Below are 15,409 nucleotides of genomic sequence, written 5' to 3'. Positions count from 1 at the left end.
TTAAAAATAAAACTATATTTTAAAAGTAAGTTAGAATATTTTTTTAAAGAGTTATAGAATAAAAATAAAAAATCGGGATTTTTTTATCCATTTTATTTTATATTATCAAAATACAACGCAAAAACCAAACATCTATATTTTCCGTTTGTTGGGATTCCTGTGGAATCATACAGGGAGCCCAATTACAAACTTCCTGTAAAGCAAATCAAAGATGGCGAACGTCAACAAGATGCGGAGTTGAATACTATAGATTTAAAGCCAGTTTATGGCTAAAGTGTAAAGTAAGAAGAAAAAGTAACAGCATGGAGAGGTCAAGGGTTAGTCTACCGACGTTTATAACTGGATACCATGGATCTGGAATCAATTGCTCCAAAGGATTTCAAGCACTTGTTCGAGGGATTGGTGAAGCCAAGTCAAAAAATGTGAGAGCTCTAGAAAAAAAAGATACTCGAAAAATAACCTTTAATTTACTGTTAAAGCTATTTATGAAATAACTTAATTGCCCTATATTCAAAAAATATAATTCAGGGTTTTAACCGTTGTTTAAATTATGAGGTATTTATATATGTCTTATATTATTTAAATGAATTTTTATAAGCTTTAACATGCTGTACAAACAGAGCTAAAAACATCTTGTATATTCATCAATAAATTTGAATTAATGTTTTGAGGTTATTGTTGTTGTTAAATTCTGAGTTGCAGCTTTATTTCATTTTCAAAGTTTTAATGTTATTTTTATTCTTTCGTTTCATTCATTCATTTCTTTCATTCATTATTTATTCATTTTTTTCTTTTCCTTTAAATTTAATCATAGGAAGAAGACAGGATCATTAAAGCAGAATTCGCTGTTCTGAAAGAGAAACTTAGCCAACAATCCTCATCTGTAAGCAAATTGTATTACTGGGAATGCTTTGTTTTTCCATTTCAGACCATGTGTCATTCCCTTGAGTATTATTTCTTTCTTTACTAGGATTGCTGTTGAGCTATGATGCAATGCTTTCCCATTGCAGATTCTGAGCCGTTTCTCGTAAATTTTGATGTCTAATATTATTCTATGGATGCCATCTCAGAATATGACTATTTATATTTCTTTGGTTGATTATATTTTAGAAACAGATGCGCGAGTACCTTATTCGTCTCATATATTGTGAGATGCTTGGAATAGATGCCTCAGATCTACACATCCATGCTATAAATTTTGCTCAACAAAGGAACTTACATGATAAAAGAATAGGTATATATCAGTATTGATGGTCTTCATTTGGTAACCCTGTGTTTTTTTGCCACAGGAAGCCCAAACAAGCTTGATCGTTATGTGGGTTTTTTCTTTAATTTCCAGGATACCTTGCTTTGTCAATATTTTTACATGAAAATCACAGCCTTATACTACTATTGATCAACACTCTACAAAGGGTAAGTATTATTCTTAATTGTTATCATCATCAACATCATCACCATCACCATGGATCACTATCATCATTAACACCGTGATAATCATTGTCATCATTATCACTGAGATAATCACCATCATGATCAACCCACCTCCACCATCACCATCATCATCACCACTATCATCATCATCATCACCACCACCACCATCATCACTATCATCATCATCACCACCACCACCATCATCATCATCACCACCACCATCATCATCACCATCATCATCATCACCATCATTACAACCACCATTATCATCACTATCATAGTCATCACCATCATCACTATCATCATCATTATCACCATCATCATCATGCATCATCATCATCATCATCATTCTAACCACCATCATCATCACTATCATCATCATCATTGTCACCATCATTATCATCATCATCATTATCATCATCATTATAACCTCATCATCATCACTATCATCATCATCACCATCATCACTATCATCATCATCATCATTATCATCATCATGCATCATCACCACCATCATCATCATCATCATAACCACCACCATCATCATCATCATCATCATCATCATCATCATTGAGTTTTCACCAATGCTTTGTTGGCTTGTAGGATCTAACAAGTACTAATGTCCTTGAAGTGTGTTATGCCTTAACTGCCATCAACAAGCTGATCAATGCAGAAATGATTCCTGCCATTTTAAAATATGTGCTTGACCTTACAAACAACAAACGGTAAGGTTTTTTTTCAATACTGGTCATGGATGAACTTGTCATAGTCTGTAAATATGTCTGTACACTCACAGTGAAAAGTGGAAAATTTGCTACCACAAGTGCTTCCACAAGCACTTAAAATAAATGCAGAACTTGTTTGCCCATAGTTAAAGTACCCGGGGGGAAATGAGAGAGGGGGGGGTACTCCTCTATATTCACTATATAGATTTGAACAGGGACTGGAACAGGGTATATAAAATCGCTCTTGTTCTCTGGAACAGGGTATATGAAATCATGCTTTCGCTCTGGAACAGGGTGTCTATTTTTGCAAGTACCAGAAAAGGGTTTTTTTATATACAAATTTCATGGATTTTACTCTCGAACAGGGTCAGGGTTCAAAGGGTTCAGCAGCACATCCCTACCCTAAACAGGCAAGTGTACCCCAACCCCTCCCCCCAAGAGCCTCTAAGTGATGTTTTTTTAAATAGGGACATCATTCGTAAGAAGGCTATCATGGCCCTACACACACTGTACCAAAAGAGTCCCTCGATGATCCCTGATGTCCTAGATATTGCCACAAATGGCCTGAAGGATAAGGACCTCAGTGTATCATCAGCATCTTTGATCCTACTCTATGATCTTGTTGTGGTGAGTAACATACCCCAAGCTATCCCATGATGCATCGTATTAAGTTTGCTGTTGGAGGCTTCTCAAGCTATCCCAAGAAGCCATGAGTGAATTCATTTTATTCATGCTCATTATTGAATTATCAAATTAACATTTGAATCTGTTCTAATCTGATTTACATGAGGAAGAATTTAGTTTTCCAGGGGGAAAGACTATTGTTGCACCTACTTTCATCGCTCCCATTATGTAATGCAGGGCTTAAGATCAAGGCCAATCAGTTGCTGGTCATAATCACATACTTTTTCTTCCCCACCAGCCAGCCCATGGAGGGTCAGAAAAAAACCTCTGCTCGCATGGTACAGGCTGAAGTTACCAGTCGTTTCGCACAATTGCCTTTTCATTACCCAGGCTGAAGTAGTTTAAGTTTAGTCATACCTCGTTTTCTGGCTCAACATTACTGGTCAAAATGACTGGCAAGGCAAAGATTTGACTGGACAAGACCCAGTCAAGGGTGGATCCAGGGGGGGGGGGGACAAAGTGGAACTGAAGCCCCCTTCAGCAGAAAAAACAAACAAAAAAAACTGAAGAATTCGATGATTTTTTAAATTGTTTTCCGTTGTGTTGACAGAAGAAACTCAATTAGCCCCCCCTAAAATTTTTGCAGGGTCCGCCCTTGCCAGTTCTGGCTGGACATTGTCTGATGTCCTGCTGTCATTTTAAGCCCTGGTGATGGTGCAAAGCCTCTATTCAACATATTCCTTATAGAGCACCCAACATTATTTTTGTTTCTGTTGCTTCAAGGTTGATCCAGCATCCCACAAGCATCTCATCCCAGTGTTAGTATCTCTACAACAGAAAATAATCAGTGGCAAATTGCAGCAGGACTTTGACTATCATCGAGTACCAGCACCTTGGATACAGATCAAATTACTTCGGATTCTATCACTGCTAGGGGCATATGATTTAAAGTAGGTATCGAATGAAACTGTAGTTGGCTGTTTTTTATGTCTTTTTCAAACTTTCACGCTGCAGTCAAATTCATATGGCGTTGTGTATTTCCAGAAAATATCCATACCCCCACCAGCGAGGGAATTTATAAAAGGACCCCCCTACCCCAAGGAATTTCCAATTTTCTTCCATACAAACTTGGAAATTTTGTTCTTTCTCTGACCCCTCTCCCCTCCAGAATTCCCAATTTACTCAGTGGGTGGGGTATGGATATTTTCTGGAACTACGCATTTCAAAATATTAAATTGCTTGTTGAATAACTTCCAAGTTCCAATATGATCATGTAACGAGGGCCTAAGGTTTGTTAGCCACTGCATGGCTGCTAAGTGTTACCCTTGTAAAACAAGGATGACTTATTTTAATTATTTAATTACAGTGTATATTTATTATTTATGTTTTGTATGTGTTTGAGAATATATATGAAATATTTATGTTTTATTGCTTTTTTCCAGAGCAAGTAAAAATATCTATGAGGTTCTGGGCAAGACTTTATCATATCTAAATACAAGCAGTTTGATAGCATACGGTAAGGTTCTTGGTTCATTAATGAGTACCCAAATGAGGATAGACTTTTTCTAAGATAGCAAACATGGTACAGCCTTGTCTGTCTTGAATACGAACTAATCTTATCTGGGAGAGCGTACGTATCTAGCAGTTGATGCAATTGCAATTTAACCTACAATAGATTTTCTGAATACATCACAATAACTGAGTACTATGTAGGTTGTCCCAATATTATATGGTGTTGTTTGTACCCAAGCTAGACCACAATGCATCCACTTTAAATGGTGGTTGTGTCTATCTGAGGGACCTAAAGAAACCCTGGCAGTGACCACCCTCAGTGCCTACACACCATGATAACCACCTCATGAATATAAGCCTTTGAGTGCATGCAGCAAAAGGATACTACATAAATCATGAATCATTATCATTATTAAGGTATTCATTTGTATTTGTTTAGCTGTGGCGTATGAGTGTGCTCGTACTATTGCTACAATCTACCCAGATGAGAGGCTGGTCAAACAAGCTGCCAAGGTCGTTGGGCTTTTCTTGGTTGCCAAGAGCAACAATATTAAATATCTAGGTAAGTGTGTTATTGATGAATGAATTCATTGCATTGTGGTTAGGGATGAAGAACTAACAGACATTTTATTGTGGAAATGAATTAATTAATTGATTAACAGATTAATATGCATTGAGAAATAATCATCATCATGCATCATCATCATGTATCATCATCATGTATCATCATCATGTATCATCATCATGTATCATCATCATCATGTATCATCATCATGTATCATCATCATGTATCATCATCATGTATCATCATCATGTATCATCATCATGTATCATCATCATGTATCATCATCATGTATCATCATCATGTATCATCATCATCATGTATCATCATCATCATGTATCATCATCATGCATCATCATCATGCATCATCATCATGCATCATCATCATGCATCATCATCATGCATCATCATCATGCATCATCATCATGCATCATCATCATCATGCATCATCATCATGCATCATCATCATGCATCATCATCATGCATCATCATCATGTATCATCATCATGTATCATCATCATGTATCATCATCATGTATCATCATCATGTATCATCATCATGTATCATCATCATGTATCATCATCATGTATCATCATCATGTATCATCATCATGTATCATCATCATGTATCATCATCATGTATCATCATCATGTATCATCATCATGTATCATCATCATGTATCATCATCATGTATCATCATCATGTATCATCATCATGTATCATCATCATGTATCCTCATCATGTATCATCATCATGTATCAGCATCATGTATCATCATGTATCATCATGTATCATCATCATCATGTATCATCATCATGTATCATCATCATGTATCATCATCATCATGTATCATCATCATGTATCATCATCATGTATCATCATCATCATGTATCATCATCATCATGTATCATCATCATGTATCATCATCATGTATCATCATCATGTATCATCATGCATCATCATCATGCATCATCATCATGCATCATCATCATGCATCATCATCATGCATCATCATCATGTATCATCATCATGTATCATCATCATCATGTATCATCATCATGTATCATCATCATGTATCATCATCATGTATCATCATCATGTATCATCATCATGTATCATCATCATGTATCATCATCATGTATCATCATCATGTATCATCATCATGTATCATCATCATGTATCATCATGTATCATCATCATGTATCATCATCATGTATCATCATCATGTATCATCATCATGTATCATCATCATGTATCATCATCATGTATCATCATGTATCATCATCATGTATCATCATCATGCATCATCATCATGCATCATCATCATGCATCATCATCATGCATCATCATCATGTATCATCATCATCATGTATCATCATCATGTATCATCATCATGTATCATCATCATGTATCATCATCATGTATCATCATCATGCATCATCATCATGTATCATCATCATCATGTATCATCATCATGTATCATCATCATGTATCATCATCATGTATCATCATCATGTATCATCATCATCATGTATCATCATCATCATGCATCATCATTACTGCGTCATTCTAATTTACCTTCAAACCTTTTTGACAGGTATAAATGCTTTAGCTGCATTGGTGGAAGTCAAAGCCAGCTTCGCAACAGAGCCGGCGTATCAACGAATAATTATCGATTGCCTCGACGATCCCGACGAGACTCTTAAACGGAAGACTTTAGACCTTCTTTGTCGCATTACTAATGCTGATAACGTGGAGTCAATCTGTGATAGGCTGATCAAGTACCTTAGAAACACTGTGGATGTCTACTTTAAAACAGATCTGGTTGCTAGGGTAACGGAGCTGGCAGAGAGATATCCTTTCATTGTGAAACCTTTATCGAACCGTGATAAAGGAAATAAGAATAATCCATTTTCTACTTCTCTTTGCTCAGCCTTAGTCTCTTTTGTGCGTTATAATATTCAGTTATTTAACCAAACCCCATGTGGCGATTTAATCAACTCGTATTGTTCTGTAGTACGTACATTCCTTACTATACAATGGACGTTAATAAAAGAAAAGAAGACATTTGTACACAGTCGAGGCTAAGACTGAGCAAAGGCGAACTTGCAATGGGAGTACTAAGGGAGGGAGCTAAATTCAACGTAGAAGAAAGAAAAGTATCTCAAATGGCACCAAAAAATGGAATGGGAAGTGGGGTGAAAAAATGAAAATAAAAAGGGATGATCAACCGAAAAGAAAATGAATGTCATTTAATTCAGTATTGGTTTATGGATTTTCACCTTGACACGTGTTCTCACATATGCACCTGACAACTCTTGGTATATTGTAACGATGAATGAAGTACTGGAGCTAGGAGGAGAACTGGTCCGAGAAGAGGTGGCGCATAACCTCATGAGGCTCATCGCTGAAGGTAAATGTACAAATGGCCTTCATTACTTTCTAAAAATAGTGGCAATGTTAATGATTGTGATGGTGATGGTGATGGTATGGATGATCCATGATGATGATCCATGATGATGATCCATGATGATGATACATGATGATGATACATGATGATGATACATGATGATGATACATGATGATAATGATACATGATGATGATGATGATGATGATACATGATGATGATACATGATGATGATGATGATGATGATACATGATGATGATACATGATGATGATACATGATGATGATACATGATGATGATACATGATGATGATTCATGATGATGGTCCATGATGGTGATATTGATGATGATCCTCGATGGAGATGATGGTGATGATTATGATGGTAATGATGGTGATGATGGTAATGATGGTGATCATGATGAATTATGATTGTGGTGATGGTGATGATAATGATGGTGATAATGATGGTGGTGGTGGTGATGATGATGATGGTGATAATGATGATGATGGTAATGAAGCTGATGATGAGGATGATGATGATGATCCATGATAGCGATGATGATACGAGATGATGATGAGGATGATACGAGATGATGATGATGGTGATAAAAATGATAATGTTGATGGTGATAATGGTGGTATTGAAGGTTCCATTTATTTCAGGGAATGAAGATGAAGATGCGGAGGAAGAATTGAGAAGATTTTCAGTGCTGTCTTACATAGACCTGATCGAAAAACCTGTTTTACCGGAAATTCTTGTTCAAGTAATAAGCTGGGTAAGGAAACTACTTCATCCATGAATATCATCTCCCAACCACCAATCCACCTCACCCATTCATCCAACCACCTATGCACCCACCTACCCATCCATCCTCCATCCATCCATCCATCCGTTCGTTCCATCCCTTCCTCCCTCCCTCCCTCCAACCCTCCCTCCATCCCTCCATCCCTCCATCCATCCATCCATCCCTCTATCCCTCTATCCCTCCATCCCTCCATCCCTCCATCCATCCATCCATCCGTTCATTCATTTATTCATTCCCTCATTTCAGGTATTGGGCGAATACTCCTATACAGTACCAGAGTTGGAACCAGAATCTGTGATCGACAAACTGTGTTGTTTACTGGACAGGAATTACACAGGTTCGTATCTTTCTTTGAAACCCGCCACAAGCTGTTCCTTTTTTCCCCTTAATCGATGGGTGACAAGGGTGGTGCATCAAGAAAACGTTTTACTTTTACTTTTACAAATTATACAAAATATTATTTATCTTTCCAGATCCCAGTACCAAGCGATGGATAGTAACATCCATAGGCAAGATCCTGTCTCAGACAAGCAGTAGTCAAATGCCAAACAAAATACAACAGATTTTAACATCAGCCACTTCAGATATCGACATATTACAGGTAATAAACCCATTTCAAGATAGTCCAATTTTGAGTTATCTGTTGCTCAGGGTTAGCCTCAATAGTCCCCTTCACAGTTCCCTACGCCATCTTGAAAGGTAGCCGAGTCTTTGCATGAGCTTGCAATGATAGAGACATGTAAATAATTGTCTAAGGTGTTAAAAAAGTTCTCTATCATTGTAAGCTCACCGTTCGTCTCGCTTCGATGCAAAGGCACGGCTATCTTTCAAGATGGCGCAAGGAACTTTGAAAGGGAATATTTTGTGTAGAATATTCACATGTTCCAGTCAAGGTCCGTGGAATTTCAAAGTGGTTGTATCGTTGAAGTCATGCATTCTTTACTTTACCGTTGGTATTTGTGAATATTTTGATAAAAAGTGAGGGTTACCCTGTTTAGGTGAGTCTATGATCAAGGAACATAGCAGTATATTTAAAAAATCCCAAATATGTTTATTGCGAACCCTGCAGAATCCCTCGTCCGTCTCATTTAAGACACAGAAAGCCCAAGGGGATATTGCGATCCTCATCATTGCACATTTTTATTTTGTTTCCAGCGATGCCATGAAATCGAAATGTTGTCCAAAAATTCGAGCCTCATGCGGAAAGTGTTACCAGAAGATGCGAGCTGTGAAGACATAGAGGTAGTGCACAATATCCTACACAATTTCCTTTATCCGACCACCAATGTGTACTTATAACCTCCGTTAACCGACTCTTATCTATGCTGTGAAGACATTGAGGTTATGTACACAACCTCCTTTATCCGACCACCAAGTTGTACTCATAATCACCGTTAACCGACCACTATCTATACTTTGAAGACATTGAGGTTATGTACAACATGCTGCACAACCTCCTTTATCCGACCACTAAAGTACACTCGTAACCTCTGTTATCCGACCACATTATGTGAAGACATTGGAAGTAATCTACAACACCCCATAACCTCTCTTTCGGACCCTTTTTTCCGTTACTTGACCACCTCTAATAACAAGGGCGGATCCAGGAGGGATCGGGGGGGGGGGGGGGGGGGCAGACCCCCTGTCATACCAGAGGTTCAATTAATTGTTTTGTCCTAAAATTTAATTTTGCCACAGGCAAACGTTAGCCTCTCCCCCGCTCTGAAGAATTCCTTGATCCGTCCTTGAATAGCCGACCACACACCAAACGATCCGACCAGGGCCTTTTCCTCTTCAACACAAATTTTTTCATGGTGTTTTGCAGGTTGACTCGTCACTGTCGTTCCTGGATGATTACGTTACCAAGGCGTTACAACAGGGAGCCTCTCCTTACTTACCCGAGGATCAACGAGGAAACGATGAGACGACAATAAAAATGAAAGGTTGGTAATCTTACATATTTTCATTTTATGTTCTAGTGAATGAAGATGATGATAAATAAAGTTATTGATGTTGATACTTCTATCAAGAACAGCTGCTATCAATGATGGATATTTTAAGCGCATCATTATATACGTTATATAAGAACGATCATTATTATAACGGTCATGGTCATGACGCTTGATGATGGTGAGGAGGATGATGATGGTACATGATGGTGATGATGATGATGATGATCCATAATGATGGTGATGCATGATGGGGATGATGATGATGGTGTATGGTGATGATAATCAAGATGATGATGATCATGATGATCCATGAAATAGAAAACGTGTGCGCGTGCTGTGTGCAGTTATAAAGCACGCGCTTCCAACCAATCAGAACGTGAGGTCCATAACGGTTATTTTATAATATGCTTTATAACTCCACAAAGCACGTTTTCTTCACTGTAATCAGTATGGAAAACAAATTTTAATTATGAAAAAATCTTGATTTTTTGCAAATTTTTAGCATAAAATTATTAGTTATAATAATAAAAATAAAAATCATAGGATAAAAGCTGCAAATTCAGCGTAAAAACGTTTTTCGATCCGGGCAATCCAGTTAACCGAAGTCCAGTCCAGTCCAGCCATGCTCGGTTCCGGATTTTCCAAAGTTAAAAAATCGCTCAAAATTCGGAATTTAAAAGCCCAAATCAAATTTCAGAGGTTGGGCATGTTTTTTCTATTCATTACGATCATCCACACCCATTCAAAAGCTGAAAATTCGACGAAAATATTTTTGGCGATTCAAGGACCCTTAACAGACGTCCAGTCCATTCATTGATGTACGGTTCTAGTTTTCCAAAAAAAAATATCTGAAAATTCAGAATCAACTTTTAATGAAATGGTGATTATGATGATACATGATGATGATGAGGATGTTGATGATGGTACATGATGGTGATGATGATGATAATGATCCATGATGATGATGATGATGATGATGGTGATGATGGTACATGACGATGATGGTGATGATGATGGTACGTGATGATGATGGTGATGATGATGATGGTGATGAAGGTACATGATGATGATGGTGATGATGATGCATGATGATGATCCTTGGTGATGATGATAGTAGTGATTGGTAACGATACATGATGGTACTTATTTCAAAACAATCTTTATATAATAATCTATATGATCTTATCTTTCAGAAATCAAAGCTGAAGATCCAAAGCTCAAGCTCACCCCTTACAATTTCCCCAAACCCCCTATCAAAGAACCACGCCCAAGACCTGTCACCATCGAAATAGACGAACCAAAACCCAAACCAAATACTGCAACTTACACTAAGAGAAGAGTCCTGGAAGAACCAACTACTTTGAAGGCCATATCTGGTGTACAGGGACCTTGGGGGCCTAAAGGGTACTCTAAGGGACTAGGGTCAGGGTCAGGGGAATCAGAGAGCATGTCGGGATCATCGTCCAGGAGCTCTGGGTCCGAGCGGTTGCCAGTACTAACGAGTAAATCCGAGGTAAGAATGGGTATCAAGTAGTTAGATACTTCAAAACAAGAGATGATATTGGGATGCAGCCAAACGATGAAAGACATGGCTTGGCATGTTGGATAGCCACAAAATTAAAAATCAAGATTTTGCTGGGTCATCCACAATGGTGGCTTTGACGTCACATACGACGAATAATATGCAAGTATCACTTGACATGTGACGAGAACTTCACGTGGCCATAGCAAATAGTAAATGGAAATGTCACGTAACCATTGATAGGCGAAAACCATTGATGTCACATATCCATTGATAAGTTTTCCGATTAAAAGGAAAGGGGGAAGTCACGTGACTAGTGAAGGGCGGGAAAATATCACGTGACCAGCATTTTTTGTCGTTATAGATTTCTCCAAGCCCGCTTGTCTTTACACATGAAGACAAAAGCAAGCAACGCCTGGTTAATGATCTCTTCAAAGGAGTTGGAGACAAGGCTCAAGTCCCCGGTAGAAAAGGTACTGCCGCCCGCGGGACTGGTCGGGCAACTCGCTCGACCCCTCGCAAAAAAATCCCCGATATATCCGATCCTGGCCACCCCCCTGTACCTCCACCACGAAAATATTTAGAAAAAAACACGATGGCAACAAATGAAGTCGATCTGCTGTTAAGCCTGGACAATGATTCCCAGTCTCCTCGGACAGACACGAACGAGTCTGTTTCAGAGGGACTGGTTACCACTGGAGATAATTTCAATGAACTTTTATACGATTCAGAAAACACGGCAACTGTGATTCCTCTAATGACTGAACGAACTGATAAAGACATTTGTAAGGAGAGCAGTAGTGATGCTTTACCGCCGGGTAATGATATTTTGAAAGTAGAGTTGGTTACTGATGATGGTAACCCGGAAAAGGGTGAAGTCCATGAAGACTTGCCGGATATGAAGGAACAAGAGGATTCAAGAGAGCTGTTGATAGAGCATCAAAGTGCTTTAGACCTAGGACCAAAATCGTCCGACATGGTGAGACATCAAGTCGTGTAAATAGCGTTTTCCACCTATGACGTCATAGTCGTGCATCATGGGATTGAAATGCCGACAAGGCAAGCCCAGCGCACGTGCTAGCGATAATGTTTGGATTCTTGTTTTTTTCCCCAACTCGTGAAAAAGCTATGGGTTTTTAGCTGATAGTATTATTCTTTTCCATGTAATCCAACTGAGCCTTTATTTGCAATGTTTGTCTGCATTTTCATCCCACAAGGCTTTTCGATACCTATTTTTAGTAATCGTGAAAAATGCTATTGTCATGCAACATTGTTAATTGTGTTATCAGAGCGCTCCTAAATCTACAACAAACGACATTTTTTCGTTGCGTGAGTGGAAGATGGTACAACGAACAACAATTTCGCTTGAAAGAGTTTGACACTGAATTGTTATGTGACAAGTTGTCACGCCATAACGTTGTGTGACAGGTTGAAACACAGCAATATTGCACGCAATGCTGTAACTTCAAAATGTCACGAGAAGGGTTGCGTTACCGCAGCATTGCGTGACAGGTTGAAACACAGCAATATTGCACGCAATGCTGCAACTTCAAAATGTCACGAGTAAGGGTTGCGTTACCGCAGCATTGCGTGACAGGTTCATTACCACACCTTGAGAAATGTTGTACTTTATTTATAGAATCCGATAGAATCTTTAATTGATTCTGATATATCTGAGGACTTCAATCGACTTGCATTGAATGAAGAAAGTGTATCTGCCCTCACGGTGCCCGACGAACTGAAAGACTATCCCACATCACGTGACAAGATAGATCTCTCTTCGGATGCCAACATAAGGGTAACACTACAAAAAGTTTACAAACCGGATGAACTTGTTTTGGTTGTTTTTCTGACCAATCAGAGTAAAGGAAACCTTCCTGTGACAAACGTCGTGACGTCGCTAAACCCGCCGTCAAATCTACGAGCATCATTCGATTCGTCGAGTGATAATCGATTCGTCGACGAAGAAATTAAGCCGTTGTCGTCGGTAAGTATTTTCCTCCTTCGTTGTCATAGCAATAGGCCCAACTTTGTCTACCCAATGAAACTTTGCCATACGCCTTCGTTGCAATAGTAATTGAACCGTTATCTAGGTTACCCATGAAACTATAAAGTGTTTTACTATTAGTTCGTCTTCGTTGCCATGGTAATCCTATGTTTCGTTACCTAGGTTACCCACGTGTTGGCCTTACAGTACAAATCACCAGCCCTACACATGACACTAGGCGGCAAAGTAACGTACAAAGATTCCACCAACACTCTCAAGACCATGTTCATCAGCCATGTTCTACCCATCCGGGACCTTATGCGTCCGCTGACCATCGATACTGACGGCTTTGGCGATAAATGGAGTGAGACACCGTTTGAGAAAAGACAAAAGGTTGATTCTATGGTCAAGAGTTGTGAGGAGTTTCTAGGCCGAGTTGAGGAAGGCCTGGGTTTGAATGCAATTGATACCATTGGTATGTACCACTTGTGATGTTGTAATGTTCAATCAAGGTGTAGATGGGGTTCAACAGTTAACTGACAGTTGCAATTGGCCTTAAAAAAAGGAGTTAAGTTATAATATGATAATATTTTACATATTATAAATTGGTTAATATTATGCTCAGCACTTTAATATTATTAACAGTTAACTGACAATTGCCGGACCCAAAAATTAGTAGTTAACTGACAATCGGGTACACCATTTCCAAGGGCGGATCCAGGGGGGTGGACAAAGGGGGCTAAAGGCCCCCTTCAGCAGAAAAACAAAACAAAATAAAACTGAAGAATTAGATGCTTTTTTTTATTGTTTCCCGTTGTGTTGACGGAAGAAACTCAATTAGCCCACCCTCCCCCACTAAAATTTTGGCTGGATCCGCACTTGCTTCCACACACCCTTCAATATTGTATTGAGGTTTTGAAATAGAAAGATTGGTTTCGAAGGAAGGTCACTTCAAAGGATCTTAAAGATCCCGGAAAAAAACCTCGATAAAAACTTATGATGTCGTGGTACATTGTCGAGAGGTCAGCTATCGTGTTATTTATCACACACACACACAAACTCCGAACTTCGGTCATTTAAATCCGGCTCTTGATCCAACATTATCGATATGGTAGAGTAAAGTTTCTTCAGCTGTCTATTCACTTCTCTTTTCTGTTAAACAAGTTGAACTGGCTTATAAACGTTTTCGTCCTCCTAGTGAAACCTGTTTGGCTTGTTTTTAAAACTAGCTCGCATTTCCAATAACACCTTCTTGCCTTGTTTAAAATTGTACTTCTTTCTAGCAAAACCTGTTTGACCTGTGTAAAAAACTTGATCGCATTACCAAAAAAATCCTGCTTGTCTTGTTTAAACTTGTTCTTCTATCCGGTAAAACCTGTTTATCTTGTTCCAGGCTCAAAAGCCATAGCCGCTGGCACCGTTCTCCAAGGCCCTGTCTGTCTACTACATGGAATGGTTAACAGCAATGGGGCTCTGGATCTTCGGATTAAAACTAATAGTCAACTTCTCAGTGAAGCTGTGATACAGCAATGCCTCGCTATTTTGAAATAATGCTATGGTTCTTATTGCTATCTCTCTCCAGTGAAGAATCTCTAATACATCTATGGAATAGAGTTTTAAACAAATAAATATTATTAATTTATTATTTCTATATTTCCTCCTTTTTTTTTTTTTTTTTTTTTTTTTGTTTGTTTCTTTGTTTGTTTTTTTTTATAAATTTTTTTTTTTCAACTTACTAGATCTTCATTTATTTTTCATTCGTCTGATCTATTTTACTGATGTACAGTCGTTTATTCAGCTCTTTGTCCGTTCATCTTTTTCATTAAGCTAATCATTCTGTTGTATGACAGTTGTTCGTTCTACAAATCCTTCATTCGACA

The 15,409-nt window shown here is 38.3% G+C and overlaps 1 protein-coding gene across 1 annotated transcript; it reads left to right on the top strand.

Moving 5' to 3' along the window:
* Nucleotides 1-212: 212 nt before the first annotated feature.
* On the top strand, nucleotides 213-15,174 carry LOC116302362 (uncharacterized). The gene is made up of 21 exons (XM_089024070.1): nucleotides 213-422; nucleotides 815-883; nucleotides 1,111-1,234; nucleotides 1,340-1,413; nucleotides 2,035-2,156; nucleotides 2,624-2,783; nucleotides 3,564-3,730; nucleotides 4,223-4,296; nucleotides 4,732-4,854; nucleotides 6,452-6,711; nucleotides 7,159-7,267; nucleotides 7,926-8,038; nucleotides 8,315-8,405; nucleotides 8,542-8,669; nucleotides 9,224-9,310; nucleotides 9,894-10,011; nucleotides 11,214-11,533; nucleotides 11,907-12,521; nucleotides 13,182-13,529; nucleotides 13,713-14,004; nucleotides 14,923-15,174. Exons 1-21 carry the CDS (start codon nucleotides 303-305, stop codon nucleotides 15,078-15,080), a joined length of 3,672 nt encoding a protein of 1,223 aa, XP_088880196.1. The 5' UTR covers nucleotides 213-302; the 3' UTR covers nucleotides 15,081-15,174.
* The last annotated feature ends 235 nt before the right edge of the window (nucleotides 15,175-15,409 follow it).

Source organism: Actinia tenebrosa, unplaced genomic scaffold (assembly GCF_029948245.1).
Source record: "Actinia tenebrosa isolate PJP-AT-01 unplaced genomic scaffold, QUT_ActTen_1.0 PGA_scaffold0__85_contigs__length_37466705, whole genome shotgun sequence".
Classification (NCBI taxonomy): Eukaryota; Metazoa; Cnidaria; class Anthozoa; order Actiniaria; family Actiniidae; genus Actinia; species Actinia tenebrosa.
Note: the sequence above shows the minus strand (reverse complement) of the source record. Positions and strands in the feature narration are given on the sequence as shown.